Raw genomic sequence first — 19184 nt, 5'->3', positions numbered from 1 at the left:
GCTGAAATTGTGCAGCTGCCGACTTAAAATCAAAAGTTCCCAGTGTCTCTCCACAACTTGCAATGCGCATAAGCCGCGTAACCTTGTTCTCTGCAAGGCGACTTCGCTGCTTTGTCTTTATCCGATTCTGCAGCAAGAACCCCCTCTCTGCAGGAACACTCGAGACAGGGATTACACAGGCTATCTTGGCGAGCTTGGTCCACTCTGGATACATTTCACTGAAATCACATATAAGGACTTCGCAGGCTGTTGTCATGACAGCGAGGGCATCACCTCGCAGGCTTACGGTATCGATAAGAGGCAGTTTTAATCTGACAATTTGACCGAAAAGATTTCATTTTGTCGGACATTTAATTTTTTTCCCGGCCAATGTCCGGTCATTTTCGGACAACGGAAACCCTGGTGTGTGTGTAGTATCATTTGCTCAGTTTCTCAGTTTGCTGTGAAAACAGCAGCTCTTTCAGCATCAGTGAGATTGTGGTCGCGCTGTCTTGTGCCGTTTGGCCAACACAAGAGCAAGTTACCCCGGCACACGCTTTCTCTCTCTCTCTCTTGCAGATAGAAGGCAGTCAGATGCTTCATCAACGCCGTTCGGCTCCAAAGTGAATGACAACAGTGCGTGGCGATCGCTTCCTCTTTATACCCGCGCAGTCGGGCGGGGTGCGATATGCAAAGCACGCGCGCTAATGTTCATTGGCCCGTTTTCTATATCTCGAAGCTGATAGGGGCTCCCAGAAGTGATACCAATTCGTCGGTCAAGTCCGACGTACGTCGAACGTGACCGACTGAAAGGGAACTATTTATATTGTAAGCTTCAGCCTCCATAAAATACCACATTTGGCCATATTTGAATAAATATTAATGAGTTATTATTAACAACGAAATCCAATTATTAACTGCTTTTTATTCGTTGTATAGTATTAGTTTCTATTTGTTTCTCTATTCGTTTTTTTCATTTTCTTGTGCTTTGATAATTCTGCAACTGTCAGGTGTTGTAATTTGACAAAAATTTGTGTCTTGTACATGTAAACTTATTAATAATAATGAATAAACTGTGGCACGATGTGAAGGGGGAGGAGAATTAATGTGTGCGTCACGTTTAGTCGATAAAACACTTTCGCAAAGGATCTGTGTATCCTCGCTCATGACTCCTCAGAAGGCCTCCTCACTCCTCCATCCTCGCCTCCTCGCGGTGCAATTAGAGAATTGAGATCTCCTACAAGATGGCTGAGCTCCATCGGTTACCGGGTCATAGGATGGAGGGCCGAGGACCGAGGAAACGAGGAGGGATATTGAGAAGCTCCCAATGAAGGAGACACGGAGCCATGCGGTCACGGAGAGCTCGCGCAGAAGCACAGAGAGAGCTTCCACAAGGAAAAGATAAAACACTGATGGATACGGAGCCATGCCGTCACAGAGAAAATACGTTTATTAAGGGCAATTTTACGTTAATTAAAGGATTATAGATGCGTTTATGTTGTGTTCATTTTGTAGTATTTTTTTGTTTGTTTTGTTTTGCACTTGGTAGTACAAGGTATTCATTTATATTTAAGCACTTGTGTAGGCTACATATATCATATCCCAGCAAACAATTTTGCGTCTAAAAGACGTCTAATAACAGTCTAAACACAGCCCAGACGTCTAGGCTAAATCAAGGCTAAACTTGGGCTGTCAGTGAAAATCTAATAGACGTCTATCATAGCCCAAGATTAGACGGCTATTGAATGACTACATGTATATGTCTAATAGACAGCAAATATGGGTCTAGGCTAAAACAAGGCAACATTTTGGCTGTCAGTGAAAATCTAATAGACGTCTAACCTTGGCCCAAGGATAACTAGTCATCAAATAGACGGCTAACAAATGACTAATATATACATTTAATAGACAACGAAATGGCTAAAGGATACTTTTCACTCAAATACAGGTTCTAAAAAATAATCAATACAAACACATTAAATATAAAGGTTTTATTTAGAAAAAGAACAACATAGATAACTTAAGATAATACAAAAAGATCAAAACATAAAAATTACCAAATAAAATGTTAAAAATAAAATTAAATATAAAATTAGGATACGAAATATGGAATATTAACAACGTAATATAAAAAAAAAATTAAAATAAAAAATACTCAAACTTTGTTGCCGCTGGGAAGTCATGGCATCTGCCAAATAAGAAACAAAACATTTCACAAGAAAAGCATTGTTGACATCATAATTTTTTACTTTATTTGAAGTAACTCTTTTGCTTGGATGCGCACTAAAGCTGGGCAATAAAAGGTTAAGATACATGTATGTGACATGTTTAAAGTGATAGTCATCATTTACTCACCCTCAAGTTGTTCCAAACATGTGTGGGTTTCTTTCTTCTGTTGAACACACAAAAATATATATTTTGAAGAATGTTGGTAACCAGATATTTGATGGTAGCCTCTGACTTTCATTGTAGGAAAATAAATACAATGGAAGTCAATGGGGCCCATAAAGCTTTTGATTACCCAGGTTCTTCAAAATATCTTCTTTTGTGTTCAACAGACGAAAAGAAACAACTTGAAGGCGAGTAAATGACAAAATTTAAATGTTTGGGTTTAAAAGATGTTTTAGCCATTATGTTGCATTAGGACCATGAGGTAGATGATTGGGAAAGCATTGAATGGTTTAAGGCCAAAGTGAATTTCTGATCTTCTGCCGCATTATGATCCATCCTCTCAGGTCATCTGGGACAGGTCTGCTTTCTGTCCCCCGCGTCAAAACTAAACATGGAGAAGCAGAATTCAGTTTTTATACAGAACATATCTGGAACAAACACAAAGAAAAACAGTCCTGTGGCAACTCTTAATTTATTTTAAATCAAGTACTGTTTGCCACTGCCTTTTATTAACTGGAAAGGAATAATTTCTTACACTGCACTGTAAGTTTTACTCTCCTGTTATCATATTTATTTTTTTTATTTTTTTGTAGAACAATGTCTTCTCATATTGACTTTTTACATTCCCCAATGTTGATTTTATGTTTTAAGTAAAGCACTTTTGGCTTGGTGAAATGTGCAATTCAAATTTGCCTTGCCAATTCAAAGACTCATACTTTCATATAATGATCCAAAGAGTAAAAGGATATTTGTGGCTTTCATGACAAACTTAGGTTGCACGTTTCATGTGTATCCCCTTGAAGGTGTACATGTAGCATAACCACATGGCTTTATTCTACAATGTTCCTTAGCTAAAATCTCACCGTTCATACACGATAACAAATAATGTATAATGAGCATATGTCAAAACGAAAACACAGATACTTACAAGGCCAAATAATGTCCTTTAACGTTGCTGTTGCCCGTTGTTGTTCTCCGTTCTCCTCCTCCTCGTGTGTAAAACAAAATTTCACTCCAACCGACCGACAGAAATATTTTTCGCGATATCTGCCGTTGCCAGTAGTACAGGGTATAGTTGCCATCTAGCGGTTGAGAGTTGTAATTTTTTTTTTTTTTTTAAAGAGAGACAAATATATCTAGCTCACGATTTTCTTTGACTGTCTTACATTTTAAGTGAATGTTATGCGGGACAGCAAAGCTAAAAATAATTCAAATTTTTACAAATGGGTGGGCTAAAAGCAGACTGCACATAGCACGTCCAATTCAGAGCTAAATCGTGGCTATAGATAGACCATGGCATGAAATTACACATCTTGCAGATATTGACATTGCGAACATGATGTAATATTAACCATATCATGTTCTCCATTGCCAAAAACTACAATTAATCAGTTTTGTCTTTTGACTAAAAGTGGGCTACGAATAGCCGGTCTGTATAGGAGCTAAACCGTGGCTAGGCATATGAATATATCACGTTAAAGAAATGAAACAAACACATTGTAATCACTGTTGACTTTGCTTACATGATGGAATATCATACATCTCACAAGTTTTTTGGACAAAAAATACATGTAACCAAATTCAAGGTTATTTTGGCTAAAAGTGGGCTACTAGCCGGACTATATCAGGTAGGATAGTTAATCTATTGCTTGCTGGGATATTAATGATTTTTTTTATGTGTTTGTTTGATTTAAGAGTAATTTTATGTTTTTAGTATAAATGTTAGTATTCATTTCTGAATTTGTAGCTAGTCAATTGTTTTGTTTCATTTATGTGAACTTATATTATTTCAAATTGCATCAATTGTTTATTTATCTTTTTTAGCTCTTACGTTGTTGTGAAGTCAATAATAATAATAATAATAATAATAATAATAATATATTTTTTTTATAATGCACTTTTCATTCCAAAGAATCTCAAAGTGCAACAAAGGGGAAAAAAAAGAAGAAAAAAAGAATAACAAGTAAAAATATAGAATAATACAATCAATCAACCAACACAGAAAGCAGAAACAGAAACAGAGCTAATGGTGAACAGAAATCAGAAAACCTCCCCTATAGGTCTACATCTAGTAAAATCCAAATGTAATTCAAAATGAATTAAAAAAAAAAAAATCAGCGCTGCCTTAAGCTTGGAACATACTCTGCAAGAACAAAGAAATTTGTTCGTTTTCTCGAAGCGGCAAGAACAAGAACAAAGTTCGTTCTGGCCAGTGCATTCATACTTCACGAGAAAAGCAGGTGCCGATCATCTACGTTTCTCTGCATTAACCACACCCCCTTTATGTGTGACCAATCACACAATAGTTCTCAGACACCCGCAAGAAAAAGGTTCTGCTCGATGTGTCGAGAACAAGCTGCGAGAACTCTCAAACCTGGGCTGTTCTCGCAGCCCTGGGAGCGAGAACTTTTTTCTCTGTTCTTGCGGAGTATGTTGCAGCCTTTACACTCACATTGTCCACAACGGGAGTGCAAGAGGAGATGGCGCAACTACATGTGATAAAGAATAGCATTTTATTAGAGGTATTTTTTTCTCTACCCTTTTATTAGAGAACTGCAGAACACAGTGTAAAAACTGGGTCCTTTTTCCACTTGGTTCACCTCTTGGTCCACTTAAAGGAGACTGAATTAAGTCCTTTTAAAGAGGACCCATTTGTGAACACCCTATGTCAATGGAGACATGACTTATGAAAATATAACAACTAGTAACCCTGAGAGCAATAAAAGCTAATTTGGCCTGCAATAGACTGACAATCAAATGGAATTAGGGGTTATCTAGGACCAAAAGATTGCAGTGATGTTATTGTGAAGATGTCACAGTAAATCTGTGCAATGAAATTTGAGTTAGTGCAGCATTCATCTGGTTGTCTCACATAAGCATCTGCCTGAAATGACTTTCCCCACACCCTGCTGCTGATTTTAACTTGGAGATATACAGTATTAGCGCCACCTACTGTATAACTTGACAACCTAGTTTGTAAAGAAATGCATCTAATATCCAAATGCAGATCTGCACCGCCAGCAGATTCAGGACTGCGCACCAGGCCAGCATTCTCAGACTGGTAGTAAAGGTGAAGATTAAAGCCCTCCAGTTTTGCAATGATATCTCCCCTCTGATGATGTCATTTCACATTTGCTATTACTGTGCTCTCTGGTCAAGTGATGACCCAATTAATGATGATGGCCAAAATTAAGTCATGCCCTATATTTGTTATACAGTGGGGAAAAAAATCACGTCTCCAACTGAAAATGTTCTTGTGACTGATCACATCTAAATTTTTAAATTGCATCAATTCATAGAAATTAAATTTGGCCAACTGAACAATGTAGATGTGATCAGTCACTAGAACATTTTCAATTGGAGACATTATTTATTTATTTATTTATTTATTTATTTATTTATTTATTTATTTATTATTTTTTTTAGTGTACATTGTCTTTAAAAAAAAACTGCACAAATGCATCCACATTGTCACTGCTGCATAAAATAGTTGGAAAAATTTATGCATTTCTTTACTCCAATCTGTTTGTATTGGTTTATGAGTAGTAGTAGTAGTTGTTGTAGTAGTATTACAATTAATCCCTTTTACTTCTATTCAATTTTTATTTGAAAAATATCCCCCCCCCCACCCCACCTCACCCCCCAAACCCCCTCCACTGCAATTAATGCTTTTCTTACTTAATAATTTTGTCTTAATAATTTCCAGTCCAAATATCCAAATATTCTTAAATAAAGATGCTTTTACTTAAAGAAAAAAAATTCTAATGTGATCAGAAAAATAATCTTATATCTGTTTAGGACAGAAATAAGAAACAGGATTTTTAACAGAAACACAATTATTTTTTCTAACCCAATTGACAGATAAGTTAGCTTGTTTTAAGCAAAAACTCAATTATTTTTGATCATTACTAATATCATTAGCATTTATTAGTTATTAGACAATACTACGAGAACAATAAGATTAATGTTCACAGAAGTTATGTTCACCCTAAACACACAGAGGAGAGGGACAGTAAATATAAGTGATTAACACTAGACACGTGTTAGAGTTAGTTCCTCTCCATCTGGCTATCATATCACATTAAGCAACAGCTTGCCCATTACATAAATAGAAATGCTATTAAGCAAATATGATATATATCTTTGAGCATGTCATAAATTTAACACAAGACATATATGCTACGCTTGGACAAATCATAAGAATAAAGGGAATTATGTTCTTTTGTTGTCTACATTTCTTTGTGACTAAAATCTCAAATTCAATCCCTGATTCAATCCCAAGATGATAAACAATATTGTGTAAATATTGCATATATATCTTTGTTTTAATTCCAATTAATAATAATAATAATAATAATTATTATTATTATTATTATTATTATTATTATTATTATTAATATTATTATTATTTATTTATGCAAATATTTCAGCATTCATTTTATGACAACTTCTTAGTTGCGTTTTATTTTCTTGGAACTGATTTATCAAAAAGCTGTTATATAGTTTCCTTACTATGGATGGACAGCTTCTATATAAAGTAATTAAACTCAAATGCCTGTTTAAATTTAGTGCTTGCTTAGCGTGCAAGTTCAACTCAATATAAGTGGGGGGGAGCATGATCAGCCCTGTAGGAGACTAGAGGAGTTTGAGTTGTGGTAAGTTGCTTTGCAATTTATATTTGTGCATACTAAAATTGTTATTACATTTGTAGGTTCTTCTTTAGTTTGTAATAAAACTACATTAATTTAAATTATCTGGTGTTATCAAATTGTAAAATGTAAATTAATTGTTTTGCAGGGCAGTAATTTCATCTGGTCTCAAGAAAGGGAAGGTAGATGGATTTTATGTACATGCGTTGATCAGTTAGATTTCATTTTTATTTGCCCATTATTGTGTCTTGGTTAAGAGTTTTGTGTGATTTAAAATCTAAATTTCACAGGACAACACAAGGATTTAAAAGAATAGATTTAGTGAAGATTTAGTGTGAATAGATTTATATTATTGTTGGGGTATTACATAGAGGGACTGAACATCTTTTAGATTAATGTCATATCAACATTTTAATTGGCAATGCTATAAGACTAGTATTGAAACAAACAAAAAGCACTTGGCTTTACATTTGCTGGCAAGAGTTTTGAGGATTTAGTGTAAAATCTTTTTATCATTTGGGGCCAATATAACTGTATTAATTAAAACACTGCAATTTCCCTTTCCAATTTCCAGTAAGCCGCCACCATGAGTACGGACGCGGAGATGGCCGTTTATGGCAAGGCTGCCATTTACCTTCGTAAGCCTGAGAAGGAGAGAATCGAGGCTCAGAACAAACCATTTGATGCCAAGACTGCTTGCTTTGTGGCTGATGACAAAGAGTTGTACCTCAAGGGAACGATCAAGAGCAAAGAGGGTGGCAAAGTCACAGTTGTTTTGCTTGACACTAAGGAGGTACATTTCTACATTTCATTACCCGGATGCTCAACTTAGATTAGTCATTACATGTTCTTGATAAATCAAATATTGACTGGATGATTTTTATAGGAAAGAGTTGCTAAGGAAGATGATGTCTACCCAATGAATCCTCCAAAGTATGACAAGATTGAGGACATGGCCATGATGACCCATCTCAATGAAGCCTCTGTGCTGTATAACCTCAAAGAGCGTTATGCTGCATGGATGATCTACGTAAGTTCTCAAACAACATAAAAAAGCAATCTAAATTCATTTTGTGCTGTTGCAAGCTGACCACTTCTCTGTTCATTTCAGACCTACTCTGGACTCTTCTGTGCAACTGTGAACCCCTACAAGTGGCTCCCAGTGTATGATGCTGAAGTTGTGGCTGCCTACAGAGGCAAAAAGCGTATGGAGGCCCCACCCCACATCTTCTCTGTCTCTGACAACGCCTATCAGTTCATGCTGACTGGTAAGATACAATTTTTGAGATCTAAATTAGATATAAATTGAAATTCACATTCAAAGCTTTATAAAAACAATTTCTTAAACATTATTACCTTTTAATTAACAGACAGAGAGAACCAGTCTGTCCTGATTACGTATGTATCAAGTCTTCAACTAGAAATGTTGATCATTTATATTTTTCTCTTGTGTAACTTTCTCATGTCTTATCATCTTCTGTCTTCTAATCTCTCATAAACCAGTGGAGAATCTGGTGCTGGAAAGACTGTGAACACCAAACGTGTCATCCAGTACTTTGCCACAGTTGCAGTTCAGGGTGATAAGAAGAAAGAGCAGACTCCCGGCAAAATGCAGGTATGAGATATATACTATTTAGAAAAATAGTGATTACACTCACCTCGCAAACTATGGTATGTGAATTTGTGAAATACCTTCAAAACGGTGTTCAGACATGAAATAGAAAATAACTGTAAACAATACAACAACACAGGGCTCTCTTGAGGACCAGATCATTGCTGCCAACCCTCTGCTAGAGGCTTACGGTAATGCCAAGACTGTGAGAAATGACAACTCCTCTCGTTTTGTAAGTTCCTCTCATTTTTTTGAAGTTGGTCAGTTGTGTTTGATTTTTCTATACAGTTTTCTATAAAGTGATTTTTAATATTAGTATTTATTTATTATGCTATTTTGTTTTAAACAGGGTAAATTCATCAGAATTCACTTCGGTACATCTGGAAAACTGGCTAGTGCTGACATTGAGACATGTAGGTGGACATGATTTTATTGATCCATCCTGCACATTTGTCTTTGTCTGTCACTCTTCAGATGATTGTGACTCAAGTACATTCTCTCAACAGATCTGCTGGAGAAGTCTAGAGTGTCATTCCAGCTTCCAGATGAGAGAGGCTACCACATCTTCTACCAGATGATGACCAACCATAAGCCTGAGCTGATTGGTAAGCACAAATGTTTCATTCCATGTTTAAATTCCAGATAATATTGTAGATAATATTTTAAGATACTCATTTATAAATGCTGTGCATTTTTGCAGAAATGACGCTCATCACCACCAACCCCTATGACTTCCCCATGTGCAGTCAGGGTCAGATCACAGTGGCCAGCATTGATGATAAAGTGGAGCTGGAGGCTACTGATGTGAGTCATTGCTGTTTGAATAGTGGCATATTCTGTTTAAATATGACAAATCCTAGAGCTAATTATTCTCTGTAATTTTCAGAGTGCTATTGACATTCTGGGCTTTAGTAATGAGGAGAAAATGTGCATCTACAAGTTCACTGGAGCTGTGCTTCATCATGGCAACATGAAGTTCAAGCAGAAGCAGCGTGAGGAGCAGGCTGAGCCTGATGGCACAGAGGGTGAGACTAAACAGTACTAATGTGTGTCAACATGCAGTTCTTTGAATTGAGATATATTTGTTTTAGTAAACAAAATAGTTGTTTTAGTTTTCAAGGCCAGAAAAGGAATGATTGTTTTGTAACTTTTTAAATTGCAGAGGCTGACAAAGTTGCCTACCTTCTGGGTTTGAACTCTGCTGATATGCTGAAGGCTTTGTGCTACCCCAGAGTCAAGGTCGGAAATGAGTTTGTGACCAAAGGCCAGACTGTCCCACAGGTATATACTGACATATTTCCAGCATGTCAACCTGAAATTCAAGAGTGCATCTGTTCTAAATAATATATCCACTCTATTCTTCTTTCAGGTGTATAACTCTGTGAGTGCCTTGGCCAAATCTATCTATGAGAGGATGTTCTTGTGGATGGTCATTCGAATCAACCAGATGTTGGACACAAAACAACAAAGGAATTTCTTCATTGGTGTGCTGGATATTGCTGGATTTGAGATCTTTGATGTAAGAATTATTATTTGATCTCTTTTTATGGTAAATTGAATTATATTCAGTATTCAAAAGTCAGTAAATGTTTCTGTTATTTGTTTTCCTCTAGTTCAACAGCATGGAGCAGCTGTGCATCAACTTCACCAATGAGAAACTGCAACAGTTTTTCAACCATCACATGTTTGTGCTGGAACAAGAGGAATACAAGAAGGAGGGCATTGTTTGGGAGTTCATTGACTTTGGCATGGATTTGGCTGCTTGCATTGAGCTCATTGAGAAGGTTTTTACTGATATACAAACTTCTTCTTTGTTTCCAATTTGCATGCTCAAAATCTTATAATTTTAATAATTAAACAACATTCCTTTATAAACAGCCCATGGGTATCTTCTCCATCCTTGAAGAGGAGTGCATGTTTCCAAAGGCTTCAGACACTACCTTCAAGAACAAGCTGTATGATCAGCATCTTGGCAAGTGCAATGCTTTCCAGAAACCAAAGCCTGCCAAAGGCAAGGCTGAAGCCCACTTCTCCCTGGTTCACTACGCTGGAACTGTGGACTACAACATCAATGGCTGGCTGGACAAGAACAAGGATCCACTGAACGAGTCTGTTTTGCAGCTGTACCAGAAGTCTTCTGTTAAACTGCTGGCTACTCTCTACCCGCCTGTTGTTGAGGGTAATAAACTGAAGTGTTAATTATGTATATGTACATGTTTATGTATATTAAAAGGTACAGTACTTTGTCTACAATAGTCCACATATAAACACTTATTATAGGTGTATCGTAGTGTTTCGGTATAAGACAAAAACAGCTTGGATTCATGATGTGCTCGCTCATCATATATAATTTGAACAAAAAAGTTACAAACATTGTTTTAGTTTAGTTTTGCACTCTTTGCTTGTTAATGCATTATATGTTCCTTTGTATTTTATCTGAATAGAGACTGGTGGCGGCAAGAAAGGAGGCAAGAAGAAGGGTGGTTCCATGCAGACTGTGTCTTCTCAGTTCAGAGTATGTCTTTTAGACAAAATGTGAATAATAATGAAGCAGAAAGGACAGAGACTGTACATGAGCTTGCTGGACTCTAGTTAAGAGAAATAATACATCAACAACTGAAAATGTAAGTAAGAATGCTGAATCTTTTCATGATTAAACAGGAGAACTTGGGTAAACTCATGACCAACTTGAGGAGCACTCACCCTCACTTTGTGCGTTGTCTGATTCCCAATGAGTCCAAGACTCCAGGTAAAGTAATAAAACAAAGCTTACAGATATTCTGACATGAATACAATATTTAATGTTACTGTATTTAATGATGCTAATGTTAATTTACTAAGCTCATGATGAAACTCTTCTTTATAGGTCTCATGGAGAACTTCCTGGTTATCCACCAGCTGAGGTGTAACGGTGTACTGGAGGGTATCAGAATCTGCAGAAAGGGTTTCCCCAGCAGAATCCTCTATGGTGACTTCAAGCAGAGGTAACTAGGACCACATGAAAATATAATTTCCTGTAGGACGCTCTCTATTGAAAGATATGAAGCATTCCGATCAATTCTCCACAGATACAAGGTGCTGAATGCCAGTGTTATCCCAGAGGGACAGTTTATGGATAACAAGAAGGCCAGTGAGAAACTCCTGGGATCCATCGACGTTAATCATGACGAGTACAAATTTGGACACACAAAGGTTCATATTTAGCTTTACAACTATTAAAGATTTGGTGACCATGATCATTTTGCCTGTGCAGGTGAAATCAATACATTTTTATTTACTGTTTTAAATAAATTCAGGTGTTCTTCAAAGCTGGTCTTCTGGGTACTCTTGAGGAGATGCGTGATGAGAAACTGGCTGCTCTGGTCACAATGACTCAGGCTCTGTGCCGTGGCTACCTGATGAGGAGGGAGTTTGTGAAGATGATGGAAAGGAGGTTTGGATTAGTATTGGAGTATTTCATGAATTAAGATGAAATCAACAATTACTGTGCAAACAGAATATATAATATATATATATATATATATATATATATATATATAAAAATAATGGTTATGTCATTTAATGATGAATTATTCACAGGGAGTCTATTTACACCATCCAATACAACATCCGCTCATTCATGAATGTCAAACACTGGCCATGGATGAAGGTTTACTACAAGATTAAGCCTCTGCTGAAGAGTGCCGAGACTGAGAAGGAGCTGGCAACGATGAAAGAGGACTTTGTAAAATGCAAAGAAGATCTTGCCAAGGCTGAAGCCAAAAAGAAAGAGCTTGAAGAGAAGATGGTATCACTGCTGCAAGAGAAAAATGATCTCCAGCTGCAAGTAGCAGCTGTGAGTATTCTTGAATTTAATTTAATTTAGGCTACATTAAAACAAACAATGCTGTTTCTAAAGTTATAGCAACCTATTTTTTTAACAGGAATCTGAGAATCTCTCAGATGCAGAGGAGAGGTGTGAGGGTCTGATCAAGAGCAAAATTCAGCTTGAAGCTAAACTCAAAGAGACAACTGAGAGACTGGAGGATGAGGAAGAAATCAATGCTGAACTGACAGCCAAGAAGAGGAAACTGGAGGATGAGTGCTCTGAGCTGAAGAAAGACATTGATGACCTCGAGCTCACCTTGGCTAAAGTGGAGAAGGAGAAACATGCCACTGAGAATAAGGTTGGAGAATGAGTTGGTTTAAGATTGGACTACAGAGAGTCTTGTATGTTGATATAGAATATAAATTGTAAAATAAAAGCTTATTTGAAACAAACAAGCAAAAATCACACAGGTCAAGAACTTGACTGAGGAAATGGCAGCTCAGGATGAGAGCATTGCCAAGCTTACGAAGGAGAAGAAAGCCCTCCAAGAGGCACATCAGCAGACACTAGATGATCTTCAGGCCGAGGAGGACAAAGTCAACACCCTGACCAAATCCAAGACAAAGCTTGAGCAGCAAGTTGATGATGTGAGTTGATTATCTAAATGAATTGCAAATATTTATCAAATTAACTGTTTTCTGCTGTTAACATATTTTATATATCATTGTCCTATAGCTTGAGGGTTCCCTTGAACAAGAGAAGAAGCTCCGCATGGATCTTGAGAGAGCCAAGAGAAAGCTTGAAGGAGACCTGAAATTAGCCCAGGAGTCCATCATGGACCTGGAGAATGACAAGCAGCAATCTGAGGAGAAAATAAAAAAGTAATTAAACATGGAATATTTGAAAACATTATTGTTAAGTTTTGTTTTTGTTTTACAAACCACTTCTTGCTGAACACCCACAGGAAAGACTTTGAAACGAGTCAGCTGCTTAGCAAGATAGAAGATGAACAATCTCTGGGTGCTCAACTCCAAAAGAAGATCAAGGAGCTTCAGGTTTGTTTTTATTTTTATTTTAAAAAAATTTAGATTAAAAAAGTGATTATTATGACCAAATACAGATCACCGAAAATCTAATTAACATCATAGGCACGCATTGAGGAACTGGAGGAAGAGATTGAGGCTGAGCGCGCTGCTCGTGCCAAGGTTGAGAAGCAAAGAGCTGATCTCTCCAGGGAACTTGAGGAGATCAGTGAGAGGCTTGAGGAGGCTGGAGGAGCCACTGCTGCTCAGATCGAGATGAATAAGAAGAGAGAAGCTGAATTCCAGAAGCTGCGTCGTGATCTTGAAGAATCCACCCTCCAGCATGAAGCTACTGCTGCTGCCCTCCGCAAGAAGCAGGCAGACAGTGTGGCTGAGCTTGGAGAGCAAATTGACAACCTGCAGCGTGTCAAGCAGAAGCTTGAGAAAGAGAAGAGTGAATACAAAATGGAGATTGATGATCTTTCCAGCAACATGGAAGCTGTTGCCAAAGGAAAAGTAAGAAATTTTATGTCTAAAAAATATATAACATGCTGAAGTTTTTCAAATATCTAATGACTTTTGTATTTGCAGGCTAATCTTGAAAAGATGTGCCGCACACTTGAGGACCAACTTAGTGAAATAAAATCCAAAAGTGATGAGAGTATTCGCCAGATAAATGATCTCAGTGCTCAAAGAGCAAGACTTCAAACTGAAAATGGTAACTAATGAAAACAATAAAGGAATTAATAGTATTCCAGCAGTAATTGAGAAGAACTGAAAAAGACATAGTACAATCTGACATAATGAATTTAAATCTATAAAGGTGAGTTTGGCCGGCAGCTGGAGGAGAAGGAGGCTCTGGTTTCTCAGCTCACCAGGGGCAAACAAGCTTTCACTCAGCAAATTGAGGAGCTGAAGAGGCATATTGAAGAGGAGGTTAAGGTAATAAAGCATAATCAAAACAAAACATCATTTCTACTTACTGCACAACAATATCAAATTTGTTTTTAATTTATTAGTAAGTGGCTTTAGATAATAGTGTCTGCTAAATTAGTGAAGTTTTTATTAACAAAATTTCGGGAGGAGCACGTGCAGATAATTAAACCTAATTAAACACAAGTGGAGCACATCAAGCTAATCAACGATAAGAGGTGTGTATATACAGAAAATTTTGCCTTCTTTCGTTGACCATTTTCCTTTTAGCATCCCTCCAACACCCCATCTCCTCACTTGATTCTAACAAACTCTTGATGTCAACACAATCTATAATAAACTTCAGTCCAGTTCTAGAAAATCTCTAATACAGAGGGGTGCTCTGGGTTCGGGCCAAATTCCGAGCCCGGAGCCCTCCCCCGGACAGCACGCCAAATATGCATAATCTTTACTCTATTTAATTTGATGTAAGTGTGAACTAGTGAAATAAAGGTAAATATTATATGACTTTGTCTCCTAGGCTAAGAACGCACTGGCTCATGCTGTGCAATCAGCCCGTCATGACTGTGACCTGCTCCGTGAGCAGTTTGAGGAAGAGCAGGAGGCAAAGGCTGAGCTGCAGCGGGGAATGTCAAAGGCCAATAGTGAGGTTGCTCAGTGGAGAACCAAATATGAAACTGATGCCATCCAGCGCACTGAGGAACTTGAAGAGTCCAAGTAAGTATATTATTATTGTATAATATTCCCAATTCTCACAGCTATTTTATAGATTGGAATTCAAAATAATGTGCATTACATAACAGGAAGAAGCTGGCTCAGCGTCTGCAAGAGGCAGAGGAACAAATTGAGGCAGTGAACTCCAAATGCGCATCTCTGGAGAAGACCAAACAGAGACTCCAGGGTGAGGTGGAGGACCTCATGATTGATGTGGAGAGAGCCAATGCTTTGGCTGCTAACCTTGACAAGAAACAGAGAAACTTTGACAAGGTAAAATTTCCCTTTCAATAGCATGGCCAGAATGGGTTTTGTTCAATATGTTATATATGAAAACTGATGCTGAAATATCTTCACCAAAGGTCCTAGCAGAATGGAAGCAGAAATATGAGGAAGGTCAGGCAGAGCTGGAAGGTGCCCAGAAAGAGGCTCGTTCACTCAGCACTGAACTGTTCAAGATGAAGAACTCCTATGAGGAGACTCTGGATCAGCTGGAGACCCTCAAGCGAGAGAACAAGAATCTGCAACGTAAGATTCAATGTTTGACTGTGTTAAATGTGTAGTGATTCACAGTATATAATCATATATATGATTTTTTTTTCCTAACTTGTAGAGGAGATTTCGGATCTGACAGAGCAGTTAGGCGAGACAGGTAAGAGCATCCATGAGCTGGAAAAGGCAAAGAAGACAGTGGAGACTGAGAAGTCAGAGATTCAGACTGCCCTGGAGGAGGCTGAAGTGAGTATCTGGAGATTAATTGTTGCTTGAACCATTTTACTGTTTTGTTAAATTATATACTTTTTTTCATAGGGTACACTGGAGCATGAGGAGTCCAAGATTCTTCGTGTCCAGCTTGAGCTAAACCAGGTCAAAAGTGAAATTGACAGGAAGCTTGCAGAGAAGGATGAGGAGATGGAGCAGATCAAGAGGAACAGCCAGAGAGTCATTGAATCCATGCAGGGCACTCTGGACTCTGAAGTCAGGAGCAGGAATGATGCCCTGAGAATCAAGAAGAAGATGGAGGGAGACCTTAATGAGATGGAGATTCAGCTGAGCCATGCCAATCGCCAGGCTGCTGAGGCCCAGAAACAGCTCAGGAATGTTCAGGGACAACTCAAGGTATATGAATTCTATTTGGCTTTGGGATGTTCGTTTAATTCAACCTGTAATCTAAAAATGTGCATCTAACCAACAAAAAGCACACTGAAAACTTGTAAATCTATTGTTTTGTTCAGGATGCTCAACTGCACCTTGATGATGCCCTGAGAGGCCAGGAAGACATGAAGGAGCAGGTGGCCATGGTGGAGCGCAGAAACACTCTGATGCAGTCTGAGATTGAGGAGCTGAGAGCTGCTCTGGAGCAGACAGAGAGAGGCCGCAAAGTGGCTGAACAAGAGCTGGTGGACGCCAGTGAGCGTGTCGGGCTGTTGCACTCTCAGGTAAGGTTTTTATTTTTGTTTTTTTGTATAATTAGGGATGCACTGATTGGTCACCTATAATAATTGGCTGAAAACCACATTTTATGACTTAAACTTGGCCCATTTCACTAACCTATCACAATGTATTGACATAATACCATAAAATTAGCTGCAGATGCGCATGTAAACATTTTACAGGTGAGGCGTTTGTGCCACGTTCTGCTTTGTAACTTTTCAAAACATTAGTAAACCATAGTAAATCACACATCTTTATTTAGAGTTGGGTGACTTGATTCAAACGAACTCCCACACAACATAACTTGATGTGTAGATTTGAAGGAAATCATTATGGAGTAACATGACATGCTGCTTGGCTAAAGCTATAGGACTTCCTGAATCTGATCATGACGCACAAATTATCATGACGCACAAACAACTTCAAGTTTGAGCCAGAATGAGTTCTGAGTCTGTATCTCAGCCAAACATGATCCACTTCAGCGGACTTGTACTCTTGAGGATCCATGCAGAGTTTGGGAACAGTACCATCTACTGGTCAAATCCAGTGTTTATTAAGCTTTAAACTATGAGAAAAAGCTTATGTATAATGAAAAAAAAAAAAAAACATACATCCAAAATATCCAAACGGCCTAAAACAAAAGCCACAAGAGCTTGGCCCCTCAATGCCTGCTAGCAGCTATATTAATATGTGTTTCTTATTCTGTGTTATTATAATAATTTTATGGTATATGGCATTTATATATGTAAATAGTTCTTATGTTCAGTAAAACACTTTTGATAAAAAGGCTACTATGGTTCCAAATGCCATAACTTTTTTTTCCTTTGTGATATCAATAAAACAATTGGTCCAGATGCAGGTGACATGATTATGAACAAGCTCAAACTAAATTTTTATGACATCATATATCATTTCTTATAGTCATCATGTCAAGCATTAATAAGAAATTCCAGTTAAATGCGATATCCTTAAAATCCCTTTCAGTGTGTTAGGAGCCAACAGAGAGCTTGCATATTATACTAAGCTTGAATGATCAGCATCTTGCAAAAATCCTGATCAGAACTTTCCCATTGCTTTTAATTTTGTAGAACACAAGTCTCCTGAATACCAAGAAGAAGCTTGAGGCTGACCTTGTTCAGGTCCAGAGTGAAGTTGATGACACTGTACAGGAAGCCAGAAATGCAGAGGAGAAGGCCAAGAAGGCCATCACTGATGTAAGTAACAGTAGCTGCCAAATGTTTCACAAGACACTTGTGTACTTTAAATAAAATGTGGATCTAATGACTTTCTGTATTAATGCAAAAGGCTGCAATGATGGCAGAAGAGCTCAAGAAAGAGCAGGACACCAGTGCTCACCTTGAGAGGATGAAGAAGAATCTGGAGGTCACAGTAAAGGACCTTCAGCACCGTCTGGATGAGGCTGAGAATCTGGCCATGAAGGGAGGAAAGAAACAACTCCAGAAGTTGGAGAGCAGGGTGAGAACTTGGAATCCTAAAATTAAAGCATTATCTCAGGTCCCCAAAGTAGCTAAAATGCACTAACTATACTTGCACTTATCTGAGATCTATATTGTGCTATAAAAGGTCCGTGAGCTTGAGGCTGAAGTTGACGCAGAGCAGAGACGTGGGGGTGATGCTGTTAAAGGTGTCCGCAAATATGAGAGGAGAGTGAAAGAACTTACTTATCAGGTAAGATCATCCCTGACAATATCCATTGAGTCATCCATAAATGCATCTATAGACAAATATTTAGAATAAATCTATGAAAAATGTTTTTAGACTGAGGAGGATAAGAAAAACCTCAACAGACTTCAGGATCTGGTTGATAAGCTGCAGCTGAAGGTCAAAGCCTACAAGAGGCAGTCTGAGGAGGCAGTATGTAAAATATATGTTTACACATTGATTATTCATTATTTAATGGTGAGATTTCACTGCTGCGCCACAGTTTATTTAATATAGTAAAAAAAAAATTACTCTTTAGGAGGAGCAAGCCAACACTCACCTGTCCAAGTTGAGGAAGGTGCAGCATGAACTGGAAGAGGCTGAAGAGCGTGCTGACATTGCTGAGTCTCAGGTCAACAAGCTCAGAGCCAAGAGCCGTGATGCTGGAAAGGTCAGTCGCATAATGCCAGAGTCTGTACTTATAAGATGCCTTCTCACATTTACAGACTAGAAACATATAGTATTCAGCGTATGCTTGAAAATTTACTGATTATTTACATGACTTAATTTTGTCTTAGGCCAAAGAAGAGTGAAAGCCTCAAACCTGAAGGGAGCCTCTACTGATGTCATATAAATATATGATTGTTCTGTAGAATTACTTTTAAAATTCCCTTTGAAATAAACATGTTTACCCTATGCAAACATTTGTTTTGGAGTGTTCTTTAGAGGAATGTTTTTTAGAGGAATTTAGAGGAATCCTTTGTGAGAATTATAATGGAATTTGTTCACAATCAGGGTGTCTTCTGATCATTTATTTCCGGACAATTTTGAAAGCAGAAAAATTTGAAAAAAATGCTTTTTTCAATTTTAAATAAAATAAAATAAATTGTGGCTTGTTTCATGGACAGAGTAATAGTCATTAAAGTAATTCCACTCAGCGCCATCTATGAAACAGCTCCTATCTCTTTGAATGAAGAATC

The 19184-nt window shown here is 37.7% G+C and overlaps 1 protein-coding gene across 1 annotated transcript; it reads left to right on the top strand.

The window, feature by feature from the left end:
• The first annotated feature begins 7186 nt into the window (after nucleotides 1-7186).
• LOC137071055 (myosin heavy chain, fast skeletal muscle-like) lies at nucleotides 7187-18906 on the top strand. Its single transcript, XM_067438714.1, has 40 exons — nucleotides 7187-7201; nucleotides 7594-7812; nucleotides 7906-8049; nucleotides 8131-8287; nucleotides 8390-8417; nucleotides 8523-8634; nucleotides 8771-8863; nucleotides 8981-9044; nucleotides 9138-9236; nucleotides 9332-9435; nucleotides 9518-9656; nucleotides 9794-9912; nucleotides 10001-10150; nucleotides 10245-10415; nucleotides 10510-10810; nucleotides 11076-11146; nucleotides 11293-11380; nucleotides 11498-11615; nucleotides 11700-11823; nucleotides 11928-12064; nucleotides 12211-12466; nucleotides 12555-12797; nucleotides 12910-13086; nucleotides 13175-13320; nucleotides 13404-13494; nucleotides 13588-13977; nucleotides 14053-14179; nucleotides 14285-14403; nucleotides 14915-15111; nucleotides 15198-15381; nucleotides 15471-15636; nucleotides 15722-15846; nucleotides 15919-16227; nucleotides 16344-16547; nucleotides 17631-17756; nucleotides 17848-18018; nucleotides 18127-18231; nucleotides 18322-18417; nucleotides 18524-18655; nucleotides 18783-18906. Exons 2-40 carry the CDS (start codon nucleotides 7606-7608, stop codon nucleotides 18795-18797), a joined length of 5805 nt encoding a protein of 1934 aa, XP_067294815.1. The 5' UTR covers nucleotides 7187-7201; nucleotides 7594-7605; the 3' UTR covers nucleotides 18798-18906.
• The last annotated feature ends 278 nt before the right edge of the window (nucleotides 18907-19184 follow it).

Source organism: Pseudorasbora parva, chromosome 3 (genome assembly GCF_024679245.1).
Source record: "Pseudorasbora parva isolate DD20220531a chromosome 3, ASM2467924v1, whole genome shotgun sequence".
NCBI classification, from domain to species: domain Eukaryota; kingdom Metazoa; phylum Chordata; class Actinopteri; order Cypriniformes; family Gobionidae; genus Pseudorasbora; species Pseudorasbora parva.
The sequence above is the reverse complement of the archived record's forward strand: the minus strand, read 5'-3'. Positions and strand labels throughout refer to the sequence as shown.

Excerpts from the sequence above, each read along its gene's own strand:
- LOC137071055 (XM_067438714.1), top strand. The coding sequence starts at position 7,606 with ATGAGTACGGACGCGGAGATGGCCGTTTATGGCAAGGCTGCCATTTAC. Across the intron at positions 8,288-8,389 it reads CTATCAGTTCATGCTGACTG|ACAGAGAGAACCAGTCTGTC; the intron begins GTAAGATACAAT and ends TTTAATTAACAG. Across the intron at positions 11,616-11,699 it reads TATGGTGACTTCAAGCAGAG|ATACAAGGTGCTGAATGCCA; the intron begins GTAACTAGGACC and ends AATTCTCCACAG.